General features: G+C 41.3%; 2 protein-coding genes across 27 annotated transcripts in view; both read right to left on the bottom strand.

The window, feature by feature from the left end:
- LOC121655283 (neurexin-1a) overlaps window positions 1-27,146 on the bottom strand; it is a 275,419-nt gene that overhangs the window by 189,187 nt on the left and 59,086 nt on the right. The window lies entirely within an intron of this gene.
- On the bottom strand, window positions 7,046-25,198 carry LOC121655287. Its single transcript, XM_042009854.1, has 7 exons — window positions 25,161-25,198; window positions 17,296-17,412; window positions 17,020-17,136; window positions 16,756-16,861; window positions 7,957-8,016; window positions 7,640-7,753; window positions 7,046-7,341 (listed from the first exon to the last, which is right to left on the bottom strand). The coding sequence occupies exons 1-7, from the start codon at window positions 25,164-25,166 to the stop codon at window positions 7,124-7,126; spliced, it is 738 nt and encodes a 245-aa protein (XP_041865788.1). The 5' UTR covers window positions 25,167-25,198; the 3' UTR covers window positions 7,046-7,123.

Here is a 27,146-nt window from a genome sequence, read left to right as displayed (position 1 = left end):
TAGTCCAAGAAGGTGTAAGTGAACTTCCTTGAAATGGCAACATAAGGGTCTTGGCTTTGGCAAAGTACTAAGAGTAGAAAAAAATCCCATTTAATATTTAATGGATATTAATATTAAAATAAAAAGTAAAACATATTTTAACTTATGTTATCTGTTTTGTTTTTGTTTTGTTTTGTTTTTTGTTTTTTTTTACAACTTTCTTTGTTTTTGAATAGCAGTCACACAATTGTTTTCTGATAAGACAAAAAAAAAGCATCTCAAAGCCACATTCATGAGGATCACATTGATGTTTAGGCTCTTTTAAACATGCAGACTTTGAAACATTAACAGACTTAATAACTTACTAATCTTAATACTTTAATACTTGCAATATTTTAGATAATGCATTCTACCAAACATGTTAAAGAGGCTGTCGTTCTCTGCTTTTATAGTACTAGATTGGACTGATTGAGATGCAAGTGATTAGGTGGACTGTCAGCACATGCCCTGCACTAGTGAGGCACGGTCTGAGTCATTAACACTCAACAAGCAACAGCAGCCCCAGGGCACCCTGCTTTCTGACAGTAATGCATTCTAATCTTGTCAGCCCATTGAGAGCTTTAGCTACATTACAGATAACAGGGGCAGAATCAAACACTGACAACACTGTCTGTCAACATCTCAGATCAATCAGGAACTAAAAGTCTGTGATGCAGTCATGCATGCTCAAATACTCAGACCAATCACCATAAATCTGAAACAGGAAACGAGACTCAGTATACGTCAAGCAGTGATGCTCAGAAAGAAGAAAATAAATAAATAAAAATAAATAAATAAACTTAAAAACCCTGCAGGTCCCAGACACAAAGTCCCAGAGGTGATTTCAACAAATGTCCTTCTTTAGAAAACCCACTCACTTTCTGCAAGAGAAGAGAACAGTTATATTTTATTCAGAGCAGAGTGTGCTGCAGAAGCCCCTGTCTGCTGCTTCACTAACACATAGCTAGGCTTTGGCTGTGCATTATTCAGTGATCCACATGGCAAACAGCCAGACAGTCAGACATGTCAGGTTCACCCTCTTCTCTGGTGGTAATCTTCCAACTGTGACATATAAAAAAAGCATTGCAGTGTTGTGCTAATTAAACAGGATTAGTGCTAGTTGTAGGTAATTGTGTGAGCGCCTTCAGGCATGGCAGCTCTACTTGTAAGAATGTATGCATCATCACTCACCTCCTCAACAAGCACCATATATAATTTTGGTACAAGGCCACAACAAAACTTTAAGCCTCTCTTTCTCATTCTGCCTGTTATCATGAGGGAATCCACAAGAAACAGTTTCACAACTTGAGTAGGTATCCCAGTATTGTTTTGATCTCTTTAGAAATGACTGCATGAGAACTCCTACATGCAGTCATGCAGTCTAAATAGGTTAACTTCAGTTTTATTCATAACTGTATTATTTGAAGGTTTATCGCACACTGGCACCCTCAATGATGGTGCAGCTTGGGCCCTTTGCTGCTCTTCCCACAAACCAAGGCTTCTTCAATCATTGCCAACAGCCTTACTAAAAATGAAAAAAAAGGCTTCTTCAAAGATTTTAAGCTCTTTGATTTATTGTATCATCTTCTTCTGTGTCGTTAAACATTTTGTACTATGAGCTTTTTCATGTCTAAATTACATAGTTCTTAAATTACAAAGCATTTATGAAAATGTTAAAGGGGCCCTATTATGCTATTTTGACTTTTCTGCAGCTTTCTACAGTGTTATAGTGTTGAATACTCATCAGACAAGTGGGTCGCTTTTTTTTTTATCACATAAATGCATGTTTGAGTATTCCAGTGTGACTCTACATTCAGTTTCTATGGTGCTGAAAACAATAGGTTTTAGAGGGTTTTTCTTCTCTGATATTTGATGAGTTGCTGTGGGCTGCTGAGTTGTTTCAGGGTCTGATTAGGGCTCGAATATGTGCGGCTGTATGTTTTGTGTTGACATTGTTTACCGAGAATTTCCATTACTTTGGTTTGTTTACGAGTTCTGTCGGTGTTTCTATGACGAAAAAGTACATGCTCTCAACAACTACTCCCTGCAGTTGACCAATCAGAGGCACACCGCATCATAGGGAGGTGGGGTTCGGGGTGGAAGAGTCTCATTGTGCTTGTTTCTGGCAGAGGTTGATCTTAGGGCATTGATATAAAATAAATAAAGGGGTATATGAAAAATGCTGGATTGATTCCTGTCATTGTGGTAATTTTAAAATAAATTATAAAATAAATTAGCCTGAAATGAGCATAATGGAGCCACTTTAAGAACATTTAAAATGATTGGAGTATAAACGCGTCTTTGTCACGCCATCAGTAATGGTACATGCATGATTCTAGAAGTAAAGTCCTCAACCAAGGCCATTAGAAAACAAAAGTTTACTTAATTTGTGTTCTGTGTTCTGCAAAAGGATTATTGTGTGTTGTAGGCTTAGAACCTTTTCTTTCCCTTCCAACATTAGAACTACTGCTGCTAAGACTTCAGCATCAGGTACAATTTTAAGCAAGACTCCTACTTCTTAATCAGTGCAGGTTGTGTTCGCTTAGCTGTTTTGCAGCAACAGCAAATTCTTGTGACTATTTAATACAAAAATTGATGCTTGGAGTTAGAATTTCAGTATCCTTGATTATTAATATATGTATATTTTTAGACAGTAAAAGTAATTATTAGTTTAACAAGAAAAATCCAGTTTCTCTCAACCTTTTGCTATCTGACATACACATGAAGTATTTCAGGTAAATATTATCTAGTCTTTTTCCCATCTCTTTACATTTCCAGTCACCCAGTATTCATACGGCAATACTTCAGACCATTAAGTCGATTCATTATTCATAAGGAGATTATTACTTTGTTGGTTCACTTCCCATAGTTGTCCTGATAGTTCTCCCAATGATCCATTGGTACAGGAAGTATGCAAGAGGGAGGATAAACATTATAAATAATCAAAAACATGTCATCAATACAGACATGGCTCAGAATACAAAGATGCCCCATAGAAAGCCAAAGAAACTGGCCTCAGATCAAAAGAGAAGCACATAATGAATGCAATAATCATGTGTTCAGCAGTGCACACATACACACATCAACTGTTTGTCTTGAGTATGAAAGACTATGAAGAACTAATTCAAACGCCAATAAGAGATGATACATTTGAGAGAGGTAATTAAAAAGTAATGAATTGATTTTCTTTATGCTCTTTCTTCCCTAAAAATGGCTTAACTAGTTCAAGAAGCTAATATGCATGTGATTTATCACTGATCAAAGAACAGCGTCTTCAACTTTAACCCAGCAATTGACTCCATCACTTTTAGCCTGGTAGTCACACAAACAACCTTTGCTAGAAGTTCTCTAGAAGACTGTATGTACTATACGCGGCAGTTTCATTCTCAATATGAGCCTTTTCTAATCAAACACACCACTAACTGACCTGTGTTTGGCTCAGGTTTTCAGTCCAGCAAAGAATTATTAATTATCAAAGATATTACTCAAAGCAGTATCACTGATGGATGAAAACACCATTTTTGAAAATGAAAAAAACAAACAAACAAACAAACAATTAAAAACAAACAAACAAAAACTACAGTGCCACATTAGAAAAATGAACTTACCTACACTGTCATGCTCCTCATATTTGATGTAATTGGCAGACTACTTTGTTCATTATGAGTATATCTTACAATCAGATTACACTGTTGGTATTCTACATGCATGGATTTAGGTGCTGAGTTGTGCCTAGAAGAATTATGGCGAGAAAAAAACAGCCAAAACAACAAAATCTAAATAATATTACTAATAAAAAAACATGTAGTAGTAGGATTAATCACTGAATTGCTGATTACTGTTATCTTTTTTTCTCTTAACAGTGTCCACAATGTTGTAGCTCGCATACACAAAATAAAAAAATGTGAGCTTAGGTACTATGTCCCTCTGATCTTTTTGCTGCTCAGGTTTAAGAACTTGATTGTTAAATAAATATGATTCTTGAACATATTTAATTTTCTTCATTTCAGGCACAAAGATAGAAAACCTACATTTGTTCACTACACATTCTCAATGGGTAAGAAAATCATAATATTGAGCAGCGAAAGTCAAAGCTTGCTAGCGTTAACATGCTCCATTAGTTTCTGGCTTCAGGGCATTATGCATGATTGTCTATTTTGAACTATGTAGTGTACATTATGTGGACATTACTTTTTATGTCCCACCAGGGGCAAAGCTAGAGGGGAGGCCAGGGTGGCACTGGCCACTGGCTACCTCTGAAATTTGATTGTACACCCCAGGTGTCCCCTCAGGTGACTGGCAGGTCACTGGAGGAGGAGGACAGAAATCATTTTCTAGATATGGATAACCAGTGTCACTACCCAGTTTAAGTAAATTTTAAAGTAGTTTCCCAATCAGTCATGCTTTAAAAATATAGACATTTGGTCGCACATTTCTAGAAGAGTGTTTGTCTCTGTGCAAATACAAATACAAATATTATGTAAGGTCATTAACATAATGTTAGCATGAGACTAATCTATTTTTATCGTTGGGAGGCTAGCAAGCTACAGCATGAAAATGTGGAGAGATACAGCCTGTAACCAGATATAGCCTGTAAGTCAAAAGAATGAAGAGAAAAGGAGACTTTTCTGACTTTTCTGTAAAGAGGAGTGACACAGAGCAGGTCAATACAGAGTCCAGCTCCAGTGTCAGGAGCCCTGACAGCTTCCAATGTGGAGCTAGCCACACAAGTCAGTGTGGTCAGACACAAGGATCCAGTCAACCACTACCAGACAGTAAGTGTTAAAGAGAGGAACATAATCATTTTCTTTCTTCCCCAGATAAAGTCTTGCCCAGGCTCTGGCCACCCCATGTGTATAAGTCTAGCTCCGCCATTGGATACCATATGACAGAAATGAACAGCACTATAAAATGGCTGACTAACTACATTATATAGTAATTATATAGTAAACAAGTGTTCAAATGCAGCCAAAGTCTGATAAGATTTTGTTTGTGATATCATGAAGAATACTTCCTTTATTCGAGTGGTCCTTGTTTGTTTCCAGCCTCAACAGCCATCTCACAGTCTGCCTGTTGTACGGCCCTACAGGAGTACATTGGGTCTGTTTACTATCTAAACAAAAGAAATTGGTTTCTGGGCATAAGGCTTGGCAGGAACAGGTTCATATTTACAAGTTACGATGCAGTTAAATAAGAAGTGTTAAAAATTTAGGTGTACACTGCATTTTCCAATTACATATGCGTCATCACAATGAACAAACTGAATGACATACATATATTTGTTTTTCTTGAAATTAGTTACTGAATTAACTTAATATTAAGTTTTAGTTTAGTCATTTTCTGATTAATGTTGCAAAAGGATTGCATCTATTTGGTTTGGAACTGCATTAAAGGTAATGTAACATGTATAAAAGACTAGAATAGAACAAACACCCATACTTGTTTGCATGAAGCAAACAAATCCCAAGGGTAACTAAAATGAATTGAAGTGTATTTGTGGAGTAAGTGCTGTTGCCTTCCTGACTGCTCTCTTTGTCCTCTCAGAAATGTCACTAGGTACAGGACTCTACTGGATGCTGGCTAAAAGCTTCACTACAATGGCTCCTACACTTTATTGGCTGAGCTGGAAGAGTGGCAGTAGAGTCTTTTTGTGTACCTGTGGTCACCAAGAGAGTTGGAGAGTGGATGTTTCCATGTTGAACTTAATCCAATGATATTATTAGTTGGTAAAAAACCTAGTAAAGGTTATGATGCCACGTAGATACAGTAAGAGTTAACCCTAACCCAGTACAGAGGAAGAAACAAAGATTTTAACAATCAAGACATGATGACAGGCATTTTTAGGAGAGCAAATATTTGGAAAAAAAAATTGCCCAAATGTTACTAAATTATCTATTTAAATTTACATCTTGATAGTGTTACACTATTAAGTTACAGCACATTTAAAAAAAAATCATAAGCTGGGTTATGATTGTGTAACAAACACCACATTGTTTGTTACACAGAAATATCTAGGAAGTAATGTTTTGAAAAGGTCAAACATTTTCAAGCAATCTATATCAGATGACTGAAAGAATTATAGGTCTACCCGTCTATCACATGCTTGTTTCAACCTAATATATCAATGGGAATGGAGCAAGCTGACTAAACCAAACTCTTGTCAAAGCCCAGCAGGAGAATGACATAACACTCTCCAGTTCTGATACAAGTGATACCGTTTGCATCTACTGAACTCTTTCGCTTTAGACACTTGCGCTCAGTCAAACACACACACACACACACACACACACACATACTTGTTTTCCTCCCTCTCGAGGCCCAAAAGTTTTACACACAATTGTGGGGTCCCCCCTTTCCAGTGGTTGTAGACCTCTACAAAAAATCAGGCAAGACTAAAAAAAAATCTCAATTCCAAACATCACCTTAAATCAGCCATTTTCAACACTTTTTTGTCCATGTCCGTTTTGTGGTAACTTCTGGGGTCCATTTCTAACATTAAGCACTTGTGAGGTCCACCTAACACACGCCAGATTTTCCGTCAACTGTGGGGTCCATCTCTAACACTCTGTACTTAAGAGGTCCATCCTGATACACATTTATGTTCCACTTTTGATATCTTAGCAGGGACCACTCTTATTTGACTTATTGACACTTTTTCATTTATCCTTTTACCTTGTTAAAGAAACCAAGTTTGAATCAGGAATTTGTATTCTAAAGTAAACTAGTTTGATCTTGCACCACCAACCACCCAGTTCACACCCTTTTTGGCCCCCAGTGTTACTTTTGTAATAAACACACCAGAAATGACAGAAATTGTTCTCAGCCAACACTGTATTTTTGAAGAACATTGGCAAATGATACAGAAGTACATGAACGTGTTTTTCGTTTCAGAGCTTTGACACATCCCCCCCCCCAAAAAAAATCAATCTGTATTGCGATTAGTTATAAAAAAAAAAACAAAAAAAACAGAACACTTCTTTAGAAAAAACTAATTAAATTTCTGTGTCCAATATCTGAAAGAATAAAGTGTTTTTATAAAAGAAAAAAAAAAAACTAAGGTGGTGAAACAAAGCCATTCTTTTTACGCTTTTTACAATAATGCTTCTCATAGCATTTTTCTTTTCATCGCCTTTATGCGATTTTTGATGAAAAACTTGACAGCTCTCCAGTCTCTATTTTTTAGGGCTTCAGGTTCTGCACTGATGCACTGTTCACAGTCTTTCTTACCCGGAACTTGATTTATTATAATGAAATTCCTCAAATGCTTTTGTACTGCACCACATTCTTCTGATGTCCAGCTTCTTTTGACAGTGGTTTGTTTACCTGAGGAAAGAAGAACATCACATTACAGAACAGTAATCCTTATTCAGATTTTTTAAATGATTGGTGATTGCATGTCTTGCAGAAGTGACTGTCCCAAACATATGCAAAACCAGATTTATCTATATCTCTGAACTAGGTGGTATGTTGATGTGCCCCTCTATTACTTGCATTTTAGTAGACAACAAACTTAAGAGTTTAGCCCAGTGTCTTATCATGTGCCTAATTTAGAGATGGTGCTCAAGAACAGTTAATAAAGAGCAGTTCTGATCAAAGGGGGGAAAAAAAAAACATTGATGACCTCTCTGTTGAGTTGCCCTCTTCTGGTTTAGGTTGCTTTCTCTGGGGGTACAGGCTAGCTGGGATGTCAAGCTGACCTCCCCTTCTGACATCGCTGCTTCAGGTATATCAGTATCTGAATACATAAAAGATTAAACAAAAATAGAAATACTTTACTCATCCCACAAGTAAAGACAAACTTTGCTGGCTGTCACAATAGCAAAACAAAGTCAGAAGGGGTATAAATTCTAAAAATAATGTAGGTCTGTTAAAGATGAGAAAAAACAATACAGTTCATTTTATTCAGTATCTGGCGTTTGGCACACACTGTGATAGTACCTTCTTGTTGGGATCTCACATGTCCCTCTACTGTCCCCTTTGCTCCGGGCACACAATCACCTGGCACAGAAAACATTAAGAGGTTGATTGTAGTCAAATGTACTTAACTGCTCTTCATAAATACTGTTCTGAAAAATAAACTGAAATATTTAAGACAAATTTAGATATTTAAGCCTAGTCATCTTGAAATTATTGTTTCCATACTTCTACAAAAGCGGTTTTGATAGTTGAGTAATGCCATAAAACTTAATAAGGTTACGTAGTCATTCCATATAATCCTTGTTGAAACAAAGTTGTTACTATAGTAACAAAAATATAAGAAGAAAAACTAAGCAAATGTGAATTGAATTACCATTGCTTACCAGGGTTGAAACAAATAAAAAAAACAGACAATTTATTTAAAAGGAAAAAAAACCTTAATGTGTAGTAGAACAAAATGGATGCTTCCTTGGAAATGTATCGGAATTATTCTCAACATTCATAGTTTAATCCTAAAAGTGGTCAATAAGTAAGGAAACCATGAATCAAAATCCACATTTTTTTTTTGTTTGTTTGTTTGTTTTTTTTTTTTTTTTTTAAGTATTCAGAACTAATGAAAAGGTCAGAGAAGAGGGCAAGATAGGAGCTTGTAGCCCCGCCATGTGGGTTTATGACGTGTGTTAGAGCCATATAAAAATTATGTTTATTCTGTACATAACATCTGATTAGAAAAATTTAGTTATTAGGAGTAATTCATTATTTGCTTTATTAAGAGGCATTTGGTTATATTTTGTATTGTTTTATATGTTAAGTGTTTATTCTTGGTCACTAAATTAAGCTCCCTTTAAATGTCCTGCATTTGATGAGGGTGAGGCGCACAGTTCTGCTTTTAGTAGTGCGCATGCTTAGGGTAAAAGGCTAATTAATAGAGCAGGACGAGGAGCAACAGTTTTCTGACCGTCGTCGTCACGGCTGATATTTTATTTTATCTCGAACGTTTTTTGTTAATCTGACCGTCACTACAGGTTTTCAGAGATGTGACCAGTTTTGTAAACCTTGGCTTTTGTAATAAACCAAAGTCATTTTATATATCCATTTTGCTTCAGTTTTTGGACCAAGTTAAACGCGTCAGAAACCTTCGCGTCCTGCAAGAGTGGCGAGAAAAAGTTTTTTTTTGTTTGAAAGGTTTAGCCACTATAAAAAGTCAGAAAACTGCTCCTGAACAAGAGGATTTATCGAGATAACCGCAGCGCTCAGGCTTAATTGGGCGCACGCGGTGTCTGAGCAGGAGAAATGGTCACGTGGAAAATAATAATCGGCTGGATAAAAGAAGACGCCGTCTGTCGGACCGGGACCGAAACGGCTCGTTACATAAAGTAAGGACGTGTCCTTACTATATTGAAGAATAATGGCTCCAGTTCGGATACTTTTGAGTGACTTTCATCAGTAAAAGTGCCAAGTTGCATGAAGGGTTTGTGAAGCTTTTACCATGGAGCCATCAGAGATTGAAAAAGACGCAAAAAGAGTGTCAAGGCCTACTCTTAAAGCGCTGGAGGAGAAGCTTAACCAGCTTAAAGGAACAAGGAAAGCTAAGTTAGGTTGTCTTACCAAAAAGATAAAGGAAATTGAAGCTCTTATGGAGGATGATGGTAATGCTGAAGAGGTTGCTGCTAAAATAAACTCTGACTTTGCAAACACATATACGGAGTTCTGTAGAGTAAATGACAGCATTAAAGAACATCTTAGTGATGAGGAACTGCACCAGGATCAGGTGCAGTGGTTTGAGCCAAAGGCCAGCTACCTGAAATCCTTTGTGGAGAAAGTTGAGAGTTGGCTGAAAGCAGCTAAAAAGCGGTCAGAGGAGGAAAAAGCGGCTGATGTTGAAATTGGGCCAGCAGACAGTGCTTCCATGGTGTCATCTAAGCATGACAAGAGGAATAGCAAGGGATCTTCGGTGACATCTTCAAGCGTGTCCTCTACTACATCTTCTACTAGGCTCAAGGGTGAAGCTCAGAAGGCAGCTCTGTTAGCACGTGCTGATGCATTGAAACAAAAACAAGAGCTAGAGAAAGAGGAGGCAGCCCTTAAGGCCAGAAAAGAGGAGTTGGAGTTGAAAACAGCTATTGCCATGGCTGATGCAAAGCTTGAGGTGTTGTTAACTTTAAAGGAGCCAGCTTACAGTGTTCGTGCAGAACCTGTGGATGGAATGGCTACCTATCTAAATACTGCTGCAAGCCGAAGCAGTGAGCGCAGCTTCAGATCCGTGCAGTCTAATAGCAGAGATGAACGCACAAGGCCAGACCTTATGCAAAATGCTGTAGCTCAAAGGAGTTCAAACGTTGTGAACAGACCCACTCAGCCAGATATGGATTCACATGGACAGCCCAGTACAGAACAAAACAAAGTTGCTAATATTAGAGATTTGCTGAGCGTCATGCAGCGTCAAAACGAAATCACAGAGCTTCTAGTTAAGCAACAGAAGGTGTCTAGCCTTCCACGGTTGGATATCCCCATCTTTGACGGAGATCCGTTAGAGTTTGGTTTCTTCATGAAAGCATTTGAGCATGGGATTGAAGAAAGAACAGACAATAACAGAGACAGGTTGTATTTCCTTGAGCAATACACTCGCGGAAGACCAAAAGTTCTAGTCCGAAGTTGTTCCCATATGCACACAAACAGAGGTTATGCAGAAGCCAAGAAGCTTTTAAACAAACATTTTGGAAATGAATACACTATTGCATCTGCTTACATTGAAAGAACACTAAATTGGCCTGTTATTAAACCCGAAGATGGAGAAGCTCTCACTGAGTTTGCTGTGTTCCTCACTAGTTGTTGTAATACAGTAGACAGCATGGAGTACATTGAGGAAATGGATAGTCCTTCTAACATGAGGGCAGTAATCTCCAAACTTCCCTTCAAGTTAAGAGACAAGTGGAGGGGGGTTGCTTGTGACATCCAAGAGAGGACCGGAATGAGGGCTAGGTTTGCAGATTTGGTTAGTTTTGTGGACAAACAGGCAAAAATTACGTCTCATCCGTTGTTTGGCAACATACAAGAGGCTGCTCCATCCAGGGATGGAAGTAAACCTAACACAAGAAAGGAGAGCACTGTAAAAGTAAAAGAGAAGAAAAACAGCTTTGCTACGGATGTAACACCAGTGTCAAGAAATACAGAGCAGGTTAAAAAGGCAAAAGAAGACAGTGGTTACACAAGCAAAAAACAGTGTCTCTTCTGTCAGAAAATGGGTCATAACATTGATGTTTGCAGACTGCTGAAGGAAAAACCTCACAAGGACAAACTTGAGTTTCTCAAATCGAATGGTCTGTGCTTTGGATGTCTATCACAGGGGCATTTGAGCAAAGGCTGTCAACAAAGACTCACATGTCAAACATGTTCACGGAAGCACCCCACCATTCTGCATTTGAACAAGGATGTGTCTCCCTCTGTTGGTGAAGGTGAGAAAAACAAGCAACAAGTTCCACATTCAATGCTACCAACTGATGGTGAAATTTGTGGTTGCACTGGGGCCGGAGAAGCACCTTGTGCAGTTTCTATCGTACCAGTGAAGGTCAGGTGCGCAAAAAGTAATAGAACAGTTGTTACTTACGCGTTCCTGGATCCAGGCAGCACCGGAACATTCTGCACAGAGCAGCTGATGAAAGACCTAAAGGTTACAGGAAAAAGTGGCAACATTTTGCTCCGCACCATGGGAAAGGAGGAGATCATCAACACAAATGTTGTCAAAGGGCTTGAAGTCAGCAGCTTGGATGAAGAGAGATTTATGGATCTCCCTCAAGTCTTCTCGCAAACAGAAATTCCAGTCAAAAAAGTGAATGTCCCACAACAAAGTGACATAGACAAATGGCCATATTTAAAAGAGGTTCAGCTTAAACAGGTTGATGCAGAAATAGGTTTGCTGATCGGAGCAAACGTCCCAAAAGCGCTAGAACCATGGAAGGTAATTAACAGCAAGGGGAATGGGCCGTATGCTATAAAGACTGTGTTTGGCTGGACAATTAATGGGCCTTTGTTAAGATAAGTCAACCACTGTAAAAAAGTTGCTGAGTGGCCTCAGGTTACAGCAAACAGGATTTCAGTGGCAAGGCTAGAAGAGCTCACTCAACAGCAGATGAGGTATGACTTCCCTGAACACCAACTAACTGGAAAACTGGAGATGTCTTGTGAGGACAGACAGTTCATGGACTCTGTTTCACAGTCAGTGACATTTGTTGATGGTCATTATAGCATTGGTTTACCCTTTAAGGAGAAAAATGCTGCATTCCCTAACAACCATGCTGTTGCAGTACAGAGGATGGAAAGCCTGAAACGGAAGCTGTTAAGAAATGAGAAGTTTCATCAAGAATATGAAAAGTTCATGGCTGACACACTGGACAAAGGCTACGCAGAGGAGGTCCCCATGAACAAAGTTCATAAAGAGTCTGACAGAATATGGTATATTCCGCATCACGGGGTTTATCACCCCACCAAACACAAGCTGCGAGTGGTGTTTGACTGTGCAGCCTCATATCAAAGCACTTCGTTGAACTCTCACTTGCTACAAGGACCTGACCTGACAAGCTCCCTCATAGGTGTGCTGACAAGATTTAGACAGGAGCCAGTTGCCTTCATGTCAGATATTGAAAGCATGTTTTATCAGGTTAAAGTTCCCAAAGAAGACACTGACATGCTCAGATTTCTGTGGTGGCCACAGGGTGACCTCAGCCAAGAACTGAAGGAATACCGAATGGTGGTTCACCTGTTTGGTGCAACGTCGTCACCAAGCTGTGCAAATTTTGCATTAAGGAAATGTGCTGAAGATCATCAAGAAAGTTTCAGCTCCGAGGCAATAAGCACAGTGCTGAAGAACTTCTATGTTGATGACTGCCTCAAGTCTGTTGCGACTGAGGAACAGGCAGTTGCTCTCATTCAAGATCTTCTGGCTTTATGTAACACAGGTGGCTTCAAGCTGACTAAATGGATTTCCAACAGCAGAGCAGTACTGGCATCATTACCGGAAGATGACTTGGCTAAAGAAATCAAGGAACTGGACTTAAGAAAAGATCAACTCCCAGTTGAAAGAGCCTTAGGAGTTCAGTGGTGTGTGGAGTCAGACACTCTTAAGTTTAGAGTCATTATTCAGAACAAGCCACTGACAAGGAGAGGAGTACTTTCAATGGTGAGCTCGATATATGACCCACTTGGGATTTTGGCACCACTCATCCTTCCTGTGAAACAGATTCTGCAGGAGCTATGCAGAACCAAGCATGCTTGGGATGACAACATGCCAGAAACTCTCTCTCTGCAATGGGAACAGTGGGTGACAACCCACTGACCATATCAGCGCAGCTCCACCACTTTGCTGACGCAAGTGAGAAGGGTTATGGTTCAGTCACCTACCTGGTCTCCAGAAACAAGCAAAACCAGCTTCACAGTGCTTTTGTTATTGGAAAAGCCAGGGTCACGCCACTAAAGCCAGTTACCATTCCCCGACTTGAGCTCACAGCCGCAGTTGTAGCCGCAAAAATGGACATGATAATGAAAGAAGAACTTGATCTTAACCTGGATGAGTCTGTCTTTTGGACCGACAGCACTTCAGTCCTTCAGCACCTTCGAAATGAAAGTGCAAGGTACCATAAGTTTGTTGCCAATCGTGTTGCTGCAATAAGAGACAAGTCAGAGGTGTCTAAATGGAGATTTGTGAACTCCTCTGCCAATCCAGCAGACTTTGCTTCCAGAGGACTTACTACGGATGCCTTTCTAAAGGCAGAAACCTGGATCAAGGGCCCAGACTTCCTGACAAAGCCAGAATCTGAGTGGCCAGATATCCCTCTGAGCATAAGTCAGCCGCTCAGCTGTGACCCAGAGGTCAAAGAAGTTTCTGTTTGCACACTTGGCATCAATGAGAACATGGATGCAACATCACAACTTATTCATCAATATTCAAGTTGGTATCGCCTGAAGCGTGGTGTAGCATGGTTCCTCAGACTGAAACACATGTTGAAGCTCTTGGTTCAAAAAAGAAAAGACTTAAAAACGTCTCTTGAAGCAAGAAGGCTTGATGAAAAAAGTCAAAGGTTTGAGCTTGAGAAACAAATGACAGACTTTAAGGCTTCCCTTCCAAGTCAGTCCATCTCTGTGAGTGACATTGTGGAGGCAGAGTTGGCGGTGATCCGTTTCAGTCAAGAAAAAAGATTCCACAAAGAAATCACCATGATTCAGGAAGGAAAACTGATGCCAAAGGGGAGCTGTCTTTCTCAACTGTAACCTGTCATGCAGAACGACATATTAAGGGTTGGTGGCAGGTTGAATAAGTCTGCAATGCAAGAAGAGCTAAAACATCCTGTAATCTTATCCAAAGATATGCGCATTACGTACATTATCCTTGCATCAGTGCATGAAGATCTTGGGCACAGCGGCAGAAATCATGTCTTGTCAAAGGTGCGACAGCATTACTGGATATTAAGAGCACATTCAGCCATCCGGACAGTTCTATCAAGATGTGTGACTTGCAAACGGCAGCATGGAAAACCAGGAGATCAAATCATGGCAGATTTACCCAGTGAAAGACTTGTACCTGATGACCCACCGTTCACAAATGTTGGTATGGATTACTTTGGTCCTTTTGAAATTAAAAGAGGCCGGACCATGATCAAGAAGTATGGTGTAGTCTTCACCTGTTTAACAATGAGAGCTGTACATATTGAGCTTGCAAGCTCTCTGGATACGAGTTCCTGTATTCATGCATTGCGCAGATTCATCGCTCGAAGAGGGCAGGTCAAGCTAATTCGCTGACAACGGAACAAACCTAGTAGGAGATGAGCGTGAACTGCGTGAAGCAGTGCAAGCTTTGAATGGTGCAAAGATTCAAAACACCTTGTTAGAAAAAGGGATCACTTGGATATTCAATCCGCCTGCAGCGTCACATTTTGGTGGTATTTGGGAGCGGCAAATACGGACAATAAGGAAGGTGCTCAACTCAGTTGTAAAGCAGCAAACAGTTGATGAAGAAGGGCTGCAGACTTTGCTGTGTGAAGTTGAAGCTATCCTAAACAGCCGTCCCATCACAACAGTCTCCAATGATCTACATGACTTGGACGCTTTAACCCCGAATCACCTGCTGTTGATAAAAGCCAAAACTCCATTACCACCAGGTGTCTTTGACAGGAGTGACATCTACTCTAGACGCAGGTGGCGGCAGATCCAATACCTGAGTGACTTATTTTGGAGATGCTGGACGAAAGAATATTTGCTGACTTTACAACAGAGGCAGAAATGGTGTCGTCCAAAACGGAACATCACAGAAGGTGATATTGTTCTCATCGTCGATGACACAGCCCCAAGAAATTCTTGGGTTATGGGTCGAGTGATCGAAACAATGAAGGACAACAGAGGGCATGTTCGTCAGGCTAAGGTGAAAACCAGAACGAGTGTCCTTCTTCGACCTGTCTCCAAGCTCTGCATGCTGCTCGAAGGCGACATGTAGCCATCTTTCACATGTCACAATAGAGACAGCGGTAAAGGCTGGTCTCCAACGATGAGTCATGTTCTGGAACCTCTGACTCCATTTTTCCCTTCTTTTGTTTTTGCACTCATCCACCAGAAAGTCTGTTGAAGATATCCGCTTGTTGCTCAACTTGTTATGGATTTAAGAAGATCAAGTTATTGTGGACATTATTTTACTTATTTCTTTTGAAACATTACTTGTATGGCTCTAAGAACATGTAAAAGTAATTGTTTTGTAGCTCACAAGAACAATTAGGGGCCGGGATGTTAGAGCCATATAAAAATTATGTTTATTCTGTACATAACATCTGATTAGAAAAATTTAGTTATTAGGAGTAATTCATTATTTGCTTTATTAAGAGGCATTTGGTTATATTTTGTATTGTTTTATATGTTAAGTGTTTATTCTTGGTCACTAAATTAAGCTCCCTTTAAATGTCCTGCATTTGATGAGGGTGAGGCGCACAGTTCTGCTTTTAGTAGTGCGCATGCTTAGGGTAAAAGGCTAATTAATAGAGCAGGACGAGGAGCAACAGTTTTCTGACCGTCGTCGTCACGGTTGATATTTTATTTTATCTCGAACGTTTTTTGTTAATCTGACCGTCACTACAGGTTTTCAGAGATGTGACCAGTTTTTGTAAACCTTGGCTTTTGTAATAAACCAAAGTCATTTTATATATCTGTTTTGCTTCAGTTTTTGGACCAAGTTAAACGCGTCAGAAACCTTTGCGTCCTGCAAGAGTGGCGAGAAAAAGTTTTTTTTTTTGTTTGAAAGGTGTAGCCACTATAACTTGTAAATGAGGGTCTGTCTGAGTTTGCCTTTTTCTGTCCACCACTGGTTCAGAATAATTTAAATGCAGAAATACTCAGAAAAGCCCATTTTTCACAAGATATGCCCTCTTGCATCAGATAAATGCCACAACATGAAAAACATGATTTTCACCAGAGTGGGTCTTTAAGGTGTTGTTTTGTCCCTACTGCTGTTCACCTACTAAAATGGTAATAGCCACTAAGGTGACCTAGTTGGTCTTGATTTTTGTTCAAGTCGAGATTATATTTATCTTACTTTTTTTTGTTATCGTTACTGGATTGTGAGAATCAATTTTTTGACTTATGCCATTTGTTCTGATTTTACTTTGGATTATTTGTAATGTATGTCTTTTGAGAATGCAAAACCAATTTCTCTCTGGTAACAATAAAGGGATTGAAAGATAAGCAATCTAAAAATTTGTCTAAAAGACTAATATTTTCCTTACATTGCTAAATACCAAAAAATTAACATGATTTATTAGAATCAGTAGAGAAAAGGAAGCTTACAGGATTTGCCTTTGTGATACCGTGCAGATTTTGACGTAGAAGGACCCTCTGTGTTGTCATCATTTGAATCATAGAGAGCATCAGAAAAATCTGGCACTCCATCCATCTGAAAAGAGTAATTAGATTGAGGTTTAGTTGTTCCATTCAGCCACATTTTATATTAGAGGAAAATATAAAAAATATTGAAAAAGATTCGAGGAGAGAGTTAATCCGATTGGCTGGTAAATAATGTTTTAACCCTGCTTTCAGGTGTGAGGCACATACCAGAATGCTTTTGGTTCTTCTGAGCTTTGGAATGTAGTCATTATTGTCATCACTATCTTCCACTACACTTTCATTTGAATTGTAGGGGGATTGAGGAGAAGGTCGTACACAATGGTTCTGCAAGAAGCATTATGTCAAGCTAAAATTAAATTAAAACTATTTTCTGTGGACTCCTTATTAAAGCAAATAGGACACAGATTATATAAAAAATACAAAGAAAACACACATCATTAATATCCGAGCAGCATTAAAATGTATGGGGGATAAAATGTTTACCATTCTTCTCTTCTTTCGAACAACCTTGTCACAGTATGCCAAAGAATTGAGATTTGTAGAACCGTCTTCTGATTCATCACTTTCTGGATAGTCAACAAGGGAAAGCCCTTGGAAAACCTAAATATAAACACAAAAATGAAAAAATCATTACCAGCAAGGCAATTAAAAAAGCACTTTTGTATCTGAAATATTAAACAATCTCAGTAGTGTACAGGTGGATTGATTTTATGATTTTAAACATATTTGTTTGACTGAACCACAATGAATGTTAAAATGATCACAAAGGAAAGGAACACATGTCTAACTCAAAAACATAACTTTACAGAAAATATCAATTCAAACAGATACATGCATACATACATAGTACTCTTTTCCCTTATTTTTAACTCTCTAAGCTCTCCTGCACTCTGTCATACCACTTATGACAGGCAGACACGGCTTAACCTTGGATTACAGTACTCAAACTGTATTCTAAGACCCTTTTATGTTGACCCGGCTTGGCCTCAAGACATCTTGCGCCAGAGGGCCGACACAAACAAAGGAGGACGTGGGGGGCCCAGGTCACGGAGTAGGCCTCGGGAGAAAAGAGCCGGCGTAAGAGAAAGGTTGAGGCGTAGAGCACACCGCACGCCACTGCCTAGCATCTTACTGGCAAATGTCCAGTCACTGGAGAACAAGCTGGACGAGCTCAGAGCCCGGCTAAAGTACCAGAGGGACATACGGGACTGCAACATTATTTGTCTCACCGAGACATGGCTGTCTCCTCTCATACCTGATCACGCCGTACAACCAGTGGAGTTCCTATCCGTTCATCGCATGGACAGAACGAGTGAGTCGGGGAAAAAGAGAGGCGGAGGGGTGTGCTTGATGATCAATAATAAATGGTGTGATAATAAGAACATCGTCACACTGAAGCAGTCCTGTTCACCTAACCTGGAGCTCCTGACGCTTAAGTGTCGTCCCCATTCTATTTATATTATTAATATATATATATATTATTATTATATATATATTATTAATATACAATTCTAGAATGCGCCGCTAGGTGGCAGCAGCAACTGTAGTAGTAGCTCTGTTTTTAACTTGTGATTTTTTGCAATATAGCCGTCTTTTTTAAGACATCAGCTGTCAATCTGTGTCTGTTCGGGTAGATTTTTCGCGCTGGTCAGAGGCTGTGCTATACGGGAGATTTTTCTGAATATTTTTTTCTTTTTTGCAAGACTTGTTGTTGTGAGTCTCCATGGCAACGAGACTTGTTTACCATCGGGATCAACTGATTAAACTCTCCAAACTCAAGATTATCAGTGAAACAACATTTCAAATCCCAACGGAGTTGAAAAGAAAGAGAAGAGGATGCAGGGCAGGAGCGAGGCAGAGAGAAAAACGGTGGCGATTCAAACCGTTTCTTCCAACGGTTGTTATGGGAAACGTGAGATCGCTAGTTAACAAAATTGATGAACTTCAGGTGCTAACCAGGTCTCTTAAAGAATACAGAGAGTGCAGTATTATGTGCTTCACCGAGACATGGCTGCAGGAACACATCCCAGACTGTAATGCGTCTGTACACGGCTTCAGGACGGTCCGTGCAGACCGCAATAAACAACTCAGCGGGAAGCTGAAGGGAGGTGGAATTGCGGTGCTGGTAAACCAGCGCTGGTGTCATCCTGAACATGTCACTGTTAAAGAGAAGATCTGCAAAAGAGACATTGAACTGCTAGCTGTGAGTCTCCGCCCGTATTATTTACCCAGAGAGTTCACATGCGTTATTCTGGTAGCGGTATATATATTACCTGGTACCGCTCCAGACGCAGCCTGTGATGTCATTAACTCTGTAGTGGCCAGGCTTCAAACACAACATCCAAACGCATTTGTGGCGATCTCTGGAGATTTTAACAACATCTCCCTCTCTGCAACTCTACCAACTTTCCAACAGTTTGTCAGCTGCTCCACCAGAGAAAACAAAACGTTGGACTTATTTTATGCAAATATTAAAAATGCATACAGCTCCTTTGCCCTGCCACCTTTAGGAAGATCAGACCATAACCTAGTTCTTCTCTCCTCCTCCTACAAGCCCATCGTTCAGCAACAACCAGTCATTAGAAAGGCTATTAGAACCTGGTCTAATGAAGCTGAAGATGCTCTGAGAGGATGCTTCGAGGCTACAGACTGGAACGTCCTATGTGAACCTCATGGAGATGACATCAATGCCTTGACTGAGTGTGTGACAGATTATATTAACTTCTGTGTGGACAGCACCGTTCCAACAAGAACAGTGAGGTGCTTCCCCAATAACAAACCCTGGATCACCAGTGACCTGAAAAAGCTGCTGAACATCAAAAAGAAAGCTTTTAGGGATGGAGACAGGGAGTTATTGAAGTCCACACAAAAACAACTTAAAACACAAATGAAGAAGTGCAAGGAGGACTACAGGAAGAAGTTGGAAAGTAAGCTTCAGAAAAACAATGTGAGGGATGTGTGGTCAGGAATGAAGAAGATCACTGGCTTCGGGATAAAGGAGGATCAGACTGATGGAGGTCTGGACAGAGCGAATGAACTGAACATGTTCTTCAATAGGTTTAGCTCACCTCCTGCTTCAACCCCAACTAGCCACACACCCTCCATGAGCCCACAGCTTTCCTGTCACACCTCCACTCTGTCACCCTGCAGCTCAGTCAAGGACCTGGACACAACCTCATCTCCCTCCACATCAGGACTTCCTGAAACCCCCTCTGCCTCCACCTCTACTCTGTCTGTCTCCTGTAACCAAATCATGCAACAACTGGTGAAACTGAACCAGAACAAGGCTGCAGGTCCAGATGGTGTCAGTCCCAGAGTTCTCAAGACCTGCTCAAAACAGCTATGTCCGATTCTCCAGCACCTGTTCAACACCAGCCTGAGCCAGAGAAGAATCCCGGTGCTGTGGAAAACATCCTGCCTTGTTCCAGTGCCTAAAAAACCACAACCAGCTGAACCAAAAGACTACAGACCAGTCGCCCTGACATCTCACGTCATGAAAGTCCTGGAGAGACTCTTACTGGCTCACCTCAGCAAGCAGGTGAACACCTTTCAGGACCCATTACAGTTTGCATACCGTAATGGGCTTGGGGTTGAAGATGCCATCATATACCTGCTTCAGAGAGCCCACTCTCATCTGGACCAGTCAGGCAGCACTTTGAGGGTCATGTTCTTTGATTTCTCAAGTGCTTTTAATACGATTCAGCCTTCTCTGCTGTGTGAGAAGCTGCAGAAATTCCAGGTGGATCCCTCCACAACCACCTGGATTTACGACTACCTCACAAACAGACCACAGTTTGTGAGACTGAAAGGTTGTGTGTCTGAGATGGTGGTCAGCTGCACTGGAACACCACAAGGGACTGTACTTTCACCATTTCTATTCACGCTGTACACCTCAGACTTCCAGTACAACTCTGAGTTCTGTCATCTGCAGAAATACTCTGATGACTCAGCAGTTGTTGGGTGTATCAGTGATGGACAAGAAGCAGAGTACAGAGAACTGGTCGGTCAGTTTGTGAAATGGTGCGGTGACAATCATCTCATCTTGAATACCAAGAAAACAAAGGAGATGATTGTTGACTTCAGGAGGAACAAGAACACACATAGAAGTGTTTCCATCATGGGAGAGGAGGTGGAGGTGGTGGAGGAATACAAGTACCTTGGAGTTCAGCTGGACAACAGACTTGAGTGGAAAAGCAACACTGAGTACATTTACAAGAAAGGTCAGAGCAGACTCTACTTCTTAAGGAAGCTGAGATCTTTTAACGTCTGCACCAAAATGTTGCAAATGTTCTACAGGTCTGTTGTTGAAAGTGCAATCAGCTTTGCAGCAATCTGCTGGGGCAGCGGCATCAGAACCAGAGACTTGAAAAGAATTAACAAACTGATCAAGAAAGCTGGTTCAGTGCTTGGAGTAACTCTGGAGCCGCTGGAGTTGATCATCAAAAAAAGAATTCTGTACAAGCTGACGAAGATAATGGAAGATCCTTCACACCCTCTACACAACGCCGTGACGAAACAACAGAGTGTGTTCAGTGGGAGGCTTGTTCAAGTCCGATGCAAGACAGAGAGATACAGAAGATCCTTCCTTCCAGCAGCTATCAGGCTGAAGAACAAAGCCCTTAATTAATTAATTAATGTCATTGTTTTACTAAAAATTTACTACTACTACAATATTGAATTTCCCTTTGGGATTAATAAAGTATTTTTCATTTCATTTCATTTCATTACCTGCCCCGTGAGTTTACTTCGGTTATCATCAGCGCCGTCTATGTTCCACCCCAGGCGGACACAAATGCTGCACTATCAGAGCTACATGAAGCTATCTCCACCCTTCAGGCTAGTCAGCGTGAAGCGGCTCTCATCGTAGCCGGAGACTTTAATCGTGCCAACATGACAAAGGTGATGCCGGAGTTTACCCAACACATCAACTGCCCCACCAGAGGAGAGAGGACTTTAGACCACTGCTACTCTCCCTTCAAGGAGGGCTACAAAGCCAAGCCCCTTCCCCCCTTTGGGAAGTCAGACCACACCGCTGTTCTTCTCATGCCAAAATATAAACAGAAGCTCAAGCAGGAGCTACCTGTGGTGAGAGAAGTAACGCGGTGGACTGACCAATCAGAGGCCGCTCTACAGGGTGCGTTGGAATCAGCCGACTGGGACATGTTCCGCAGCAGCGCGGGCGGAGACATCGAGGAGTTTATGGAAGCTGTTATGGGATTTATTGGAAAGCTTGTGGAAGATACAACGCCTAAGAGGATCACCCGAGCCTTTCCAAACCAGAAGCCGTGGGTGGACAAATCTATCCGCGACGTTCTGCGCTCCCGAACAGCTGCCTATAACTCCGGCCTCGCCACTGGGAACATGGAGGAATACAAGGCTGCTTCATACAACGTCCGGAGGGCGGTGAAGGAGGCCAAACAACGCTAAGGACGTAGACTGGAGCATCAGATGGAACAGTCTGACTCCAGGGGACTCTGGCAGGGACTTCGTGCCATCACAGACTATAAAGCAACACACACACATCTGGTGAGTGCCGACGCTTCTCTGGCTAACGAACTGAATATCTTCTTCGCACGCTTCGAGTCGGGAGACCGACCACCCGTTGCGCTCCCAGCTGGAGAGGAGGAGACATTCACCGTGACGGAACGTGACGTGAGGAAGGTGTTTAAAAGTGTAAACACCAGGAAAGCGCCTGGACCAGATGGCATCAGCGGACGTGTCCTCAAAACCTGTGCTGATCAGCTGGCGCCTCTGTTTACACAGATATTCAACCTCTCCCTGAAACTGTGTGTGATCCCCACCTGCTTTAAAAAGTCCGTGATAGTCCAGGTCCCTAAGAAACCAAACCCCAGCAGTCCCACTGACTACAGGCCCATAGCCCTCACATCTGTGGTGATGAAATGTTTTGAGAGACTGATAAAGACTTTCATCACCTCCACACTGCCCTCCACCCTGGACCCACTACAGTTTGCTTACAGGCCAAACAGATCCACGGACGACGCCATAGCCCTCCTCCTCCACAAGACCCTCTCCCATGTGGACACTGGTAAGGGGAACTATGTGAGAGTGCTGTTTGTTGATTACAGCTCAGCATTTAATACCGTAGTCCCCTCCAGACTAGTGTCAAAGCTGTTTGACCTAAGAGTGAATCCTTCACTATGCAGGTGGGTCCACAGCTTCCTGACCGGACGACCACAGGTGGTTAGGCTGGGTCACCACTCCTCATCTCCCCTCACCCTCAACACAGGATCCCCCCAGGGCTGTGTGCTCAGCCCCCTGCTATACTCACTATACACTCATGACTGTGAGGCCACTTCAGACTCAAATGTCATCATAAAGTTTGCTGACGACACAGCCGTTGTAGGACTGATCTCCCACAACGACGAGACTGCCTACAGGAGGGAGGTCTCCCACCTGGAGGTCTGGTGCCAGGAGAACCATCTCCTGTTAAATGTCAGCAAAACAAAAGAGCTGATAGTGGACTTCAGGAAACAGCAGAGGAGCCTCCATCCACTCCTCATCAGTGGCTCTGAGGTGGAACGTGTGGACACTTTCAGGTACCTGGGAGTGACCATATCACAAGACCTGACCTGGACTCAGCACATCACAACAACTGTGAAGAAGGCCAGACAGCGTCTGTTCCTCCTCAGACGACTGAGAGACTTTAAGCTCCCTCTCAGGGTGCTCAAGAACTTTTACACCTGCACCACTGAGAGCATCCTGTGTGGGAGCATCACCACGTGGATGGGGAACTGCACAAAGCAGGACCTCTTGGCCCTAAAAAGGGTGGTCCGAGCAGCTGAGCGGACCACCAGAACAACTCTCCCCAACCTGCAGGACATTTATGTGGAACGTTGCAGGTCAAGGGCTAAGAGGATCCTCAGTCAGCCCAGCCACCCGCACACTCTCTCTTCTCTCCACTGCCATCAGGCCGGCGCTTCCGCTGCCTGAGGACTAAGACTGAGAGGCTGAAGAAGAGTTTCTTCCCCCTGGCTGTCCGCTTGCTCAACTCTGAGCACTGAACAGAACAAAAGCCACTTCTCACTCCTATTTGCACATGTAAATATGTATGTAAATATGCATAAGTATGCTGCTATTCTTTAATCTTATTTAAAAGAAAAAGATTTATCTTTTTTATTCTATTCTATTTTATTCTATTTTATAAATATTTAGCTTATTCTTATTCTTCCTATTCTTAAAGGATGCAGGTACAGAATACACATTTCACTGTACAATTGTACTATGTATAACTGTGCATGTGACAAATAAACCTCTTTGACTTGAAATACTGAACGACAACTTTCCAATTTAAGATTGAAATCAGGACATTTTACAATGTTTCATGCAGGTTTAGGCTGGGTCACAGCAACTTACAGGTGTATACTGTCCACCATGTTAGAGATACCTTCATAATAATTAAGCAAATCAGGACGTATTCAGCCATCATTGGAATATATTAAGGTTTAGTGATCCCAGTTGCAGCAACTATGATGTAAAATCATTAAGAACTAAATCTAAGCGGAAGGGCCCCACACGGTGACGAATGAGAAAAATCAGGTGTGTAAGGAAGCCAAAAGTGTTCCAGGGTTTCTGGTTCACGTGGGCCCCATGAAGAACAAGACTGGACACGAGTATGTATGATGTTAGTTTTCTCAACGCCTTCCTATCTCATGAACATAGAGAAAATGCAGCTAAATTGGGTTTGAACCACATTATTCCATTACCTGCATGCTGGCATTAATGGTGCTTGGATCCTCTTTAGGCTGCTCTGTGGAGGACAACACAGTCTCAGCTGTCCCTGCAGAGGTCTGCATCTTTGTCATCTGAAATTTACACAAGAATTAACAACAAATTAAGGACCACTGATACCATATTTACAATTTACTACAGGTGAAAGTTCACTCAGCTGAAGACCAGTATCTCCAACAGCATTTAAGATTGAAATCAGGACATTTTACAATGTTTCATGCAGGTTTAGGCTGGGTCACAGCAACTTACAGGTGTATACCGTCCACCATGTTAGAGATACCTTCATAATAATGAAGCAAATCAGGACGTATTCAGCCATCATTAGAATATATTAAGGTTTAGTGATCCCAGTTGCAGCAACTATGATGTAAAATCATTAAGAACTAAATCTAAGCAGAAGGGCCCCACACGGTGACGAATGAGAGAAATCAGGTGTGTAAGGAAGCCAAAAGTGTTCCAGGGTTTCTGGTTCACGTGGGCCCCATGAAGAACAAGACTGGACACGAGTATGTATGATGTTAGTTTTCTCAACGCCTTCCTATCTCATGAACATAGAGAAAATGCAGCTAAATTGGGTTTGAACCACATTATTCCATTACCTGCATGCTGGCATTAATGGTGCTTGGATCCTCTTTAGGCTGCTCTGTGGAGGACAACACAGTCTCAGCTGTCCCTGCAGAGGTCTGCATCTTTGTCATCTGGAATTTACACAAGAATTAACAGTTAATTAAGGACCACTGATACAATATTTACAATTTACTACAGGTGAAAGTTCACTCAGCTGAAGACCAGTATCTCCAACAGCATTTAAGATTGAAATCAGGACATTTTACAATGATTTCATGCAGGTTTAGGCTGGGTCACAGCAACTTACAGGTGTATACCGTCCACCATGTTAGAGATACCTTCATAATAATGAAGCAAATCAGGACGTATTCAGCCATCATTGGAATACATTAAGGTTTAGTGATCCCAGTTGCAGCAACTATGATGTAAAATCATTAAGAACTAAATCTAAGCGGAAGGGCCCCACACGGTGACGAATGAGAAATCAGGTGTGTAAGGAAGCCAAAAGTGTTCCAGGGTTTCTGGTTCACGTGGGCCCCATGAAGAACAAGACTGGACACGAGTATGTATGATGTTAGTTTTCTCAACGCCTTCCTATCTCATGAACATAGAGAAAATGCAGCTAAATTGGGTTTGAACCACATTATTCCATTACCTGCATGCTGGCATTAATGGTGCTTGGATCCTCTTTAGGCTGCTCTGTGGAGGACAACACAGTCTCAGCTGTCCCTGCAGAGGTCTGCATCTTTGTCATCTGGAATTTACACAAGAATTAACAACAAATTAAGGACCACTGATACCATATTTACAATTTACTACAGGTGAAAGTTCACTCAGCTGAAAACCAGTATCTCCAACAGCATTTAAGATTGAAATCAGGACATTTTACAATGTTTCATGCAGGTTTAGGCTGGGTCACAGCAACTTACAGGTGTATACCGTCCACCATGTTAGAGATACCTTCATAATAATGAAGCAAATCAGGACGTATTCAGCCATCATTGGAATACATTAAGGTTTAGTGATCCCAGTTGCAGCAACTATGATGTAAAAATCATAGAACTAAATCTAAGCGGAAGGGCCCCACACGGTGACGAATGAGAGAAATCAGGTGTGTAAGGAAGCCAAAAGTGTTCCAGGGTTTCTGGTTCACGTGGGCCCCATGAAGAACAAGACTGGACACGAGTATGTATGATGTTAGTTTTCTCAACGCCTTCCTATCTCATGAACATAGAGAAAATGCAGCTAAATTGGGTTTGAACCACATTATTCCATTACCTGCATGCTGGCATTAATGGTGCTTGGATCCTCTTTAGGCTGCTCTGTGGAGGACAACACAGTCTCAGCTGTCCCTGCAGAGGTCTGCATCTTTGTCATCTGAAATTTACACAAGAATTAACAACAAATTAAGGACCACTGATACCATATTTACAATTTACTACAGGTGAAAGTTCACTCAGCTGAAGACCAGTATCTCCAACAGCATTTAAGATTGAAATCAGGACATTTTACAATGTTTCATGCAGGTTTAGGCTGGGTCACAGCAACTTACAGGTGTATACCGTCCACCATGTTAGAGATACCTTCATAATAATGAAGCAAATCAGGACGTATTCAGCCATCATTAGAATATATTAAGGTTTAGTGATCCCAGTTGCAGCAACTATGATGTAAAATCATTAAGAACTAAATCTAAGCAGAAGGGCCCCACACGGTGACGAATGAGAGAAATCAGGTGTGTAAGGAAGCCAAAAGTGTTCCAGGGTTTCTGGTTCACGTGGGCCCCATGAAGAACAAGACTGGACACGAGTATGTATGATGTTAGTTTTCTCAACGCCTTCCTATCTCATGAACATAGAGAAAATGCAGCTAAATTGGGTTTGAACCACATTATTCCATTACCTGCATGCTGGCATTAATGGTGCTTGGATCCTCTTTAGGCTGCTCTGTGGAGGACAACACAGTCTCAGCTGTCCCTGCAGAGGTCTGCATCTTTGTCATCTGGAATTTACACAAGA

Source organism: Melanotaenia boesemani, chromosome 16 (assembly GCF_017639745.1).
Source record: "Melanotaenia boesemani isolate fMelBoe1 chromosome 16, fMelBoe1.pri, whole genome shotgun sequence".
Lineage (NCBI taxonomy): Eukaryota > Metazoa > Chordata > Actinopteri > Atheriniformes > Melanotaeniidae > Melanotaenia > Melanotaenia boesemani.
The sequence above is the reverse complement of the archived record's forward strand: the minus strand, read 5'-3'. Positions and strand labels throughout refer to the sequence as shown.

What these genes read in the sequence shown, in the direction of transcription:
- LOC121655287 (XM_042009854.1), bottom strand. An exon ending in TGTGAGATCCCAACAAGAAG is followed by an intron (nt 7,754 to 7,956) that starts GTACTATCACAG and finishes TTATGTATTCAG; the next exon opens with ATACTGATATACCTGAAGCA. An exon ending in GAGGGCAACTCAACAGAGAG is followed by an intron (nt 7,342 to 7,639) that starts GTCATCAATGTT and finishes TTCTTTCCTCAG; the next exon opens with GTAAACAAACCACTGTCAAA.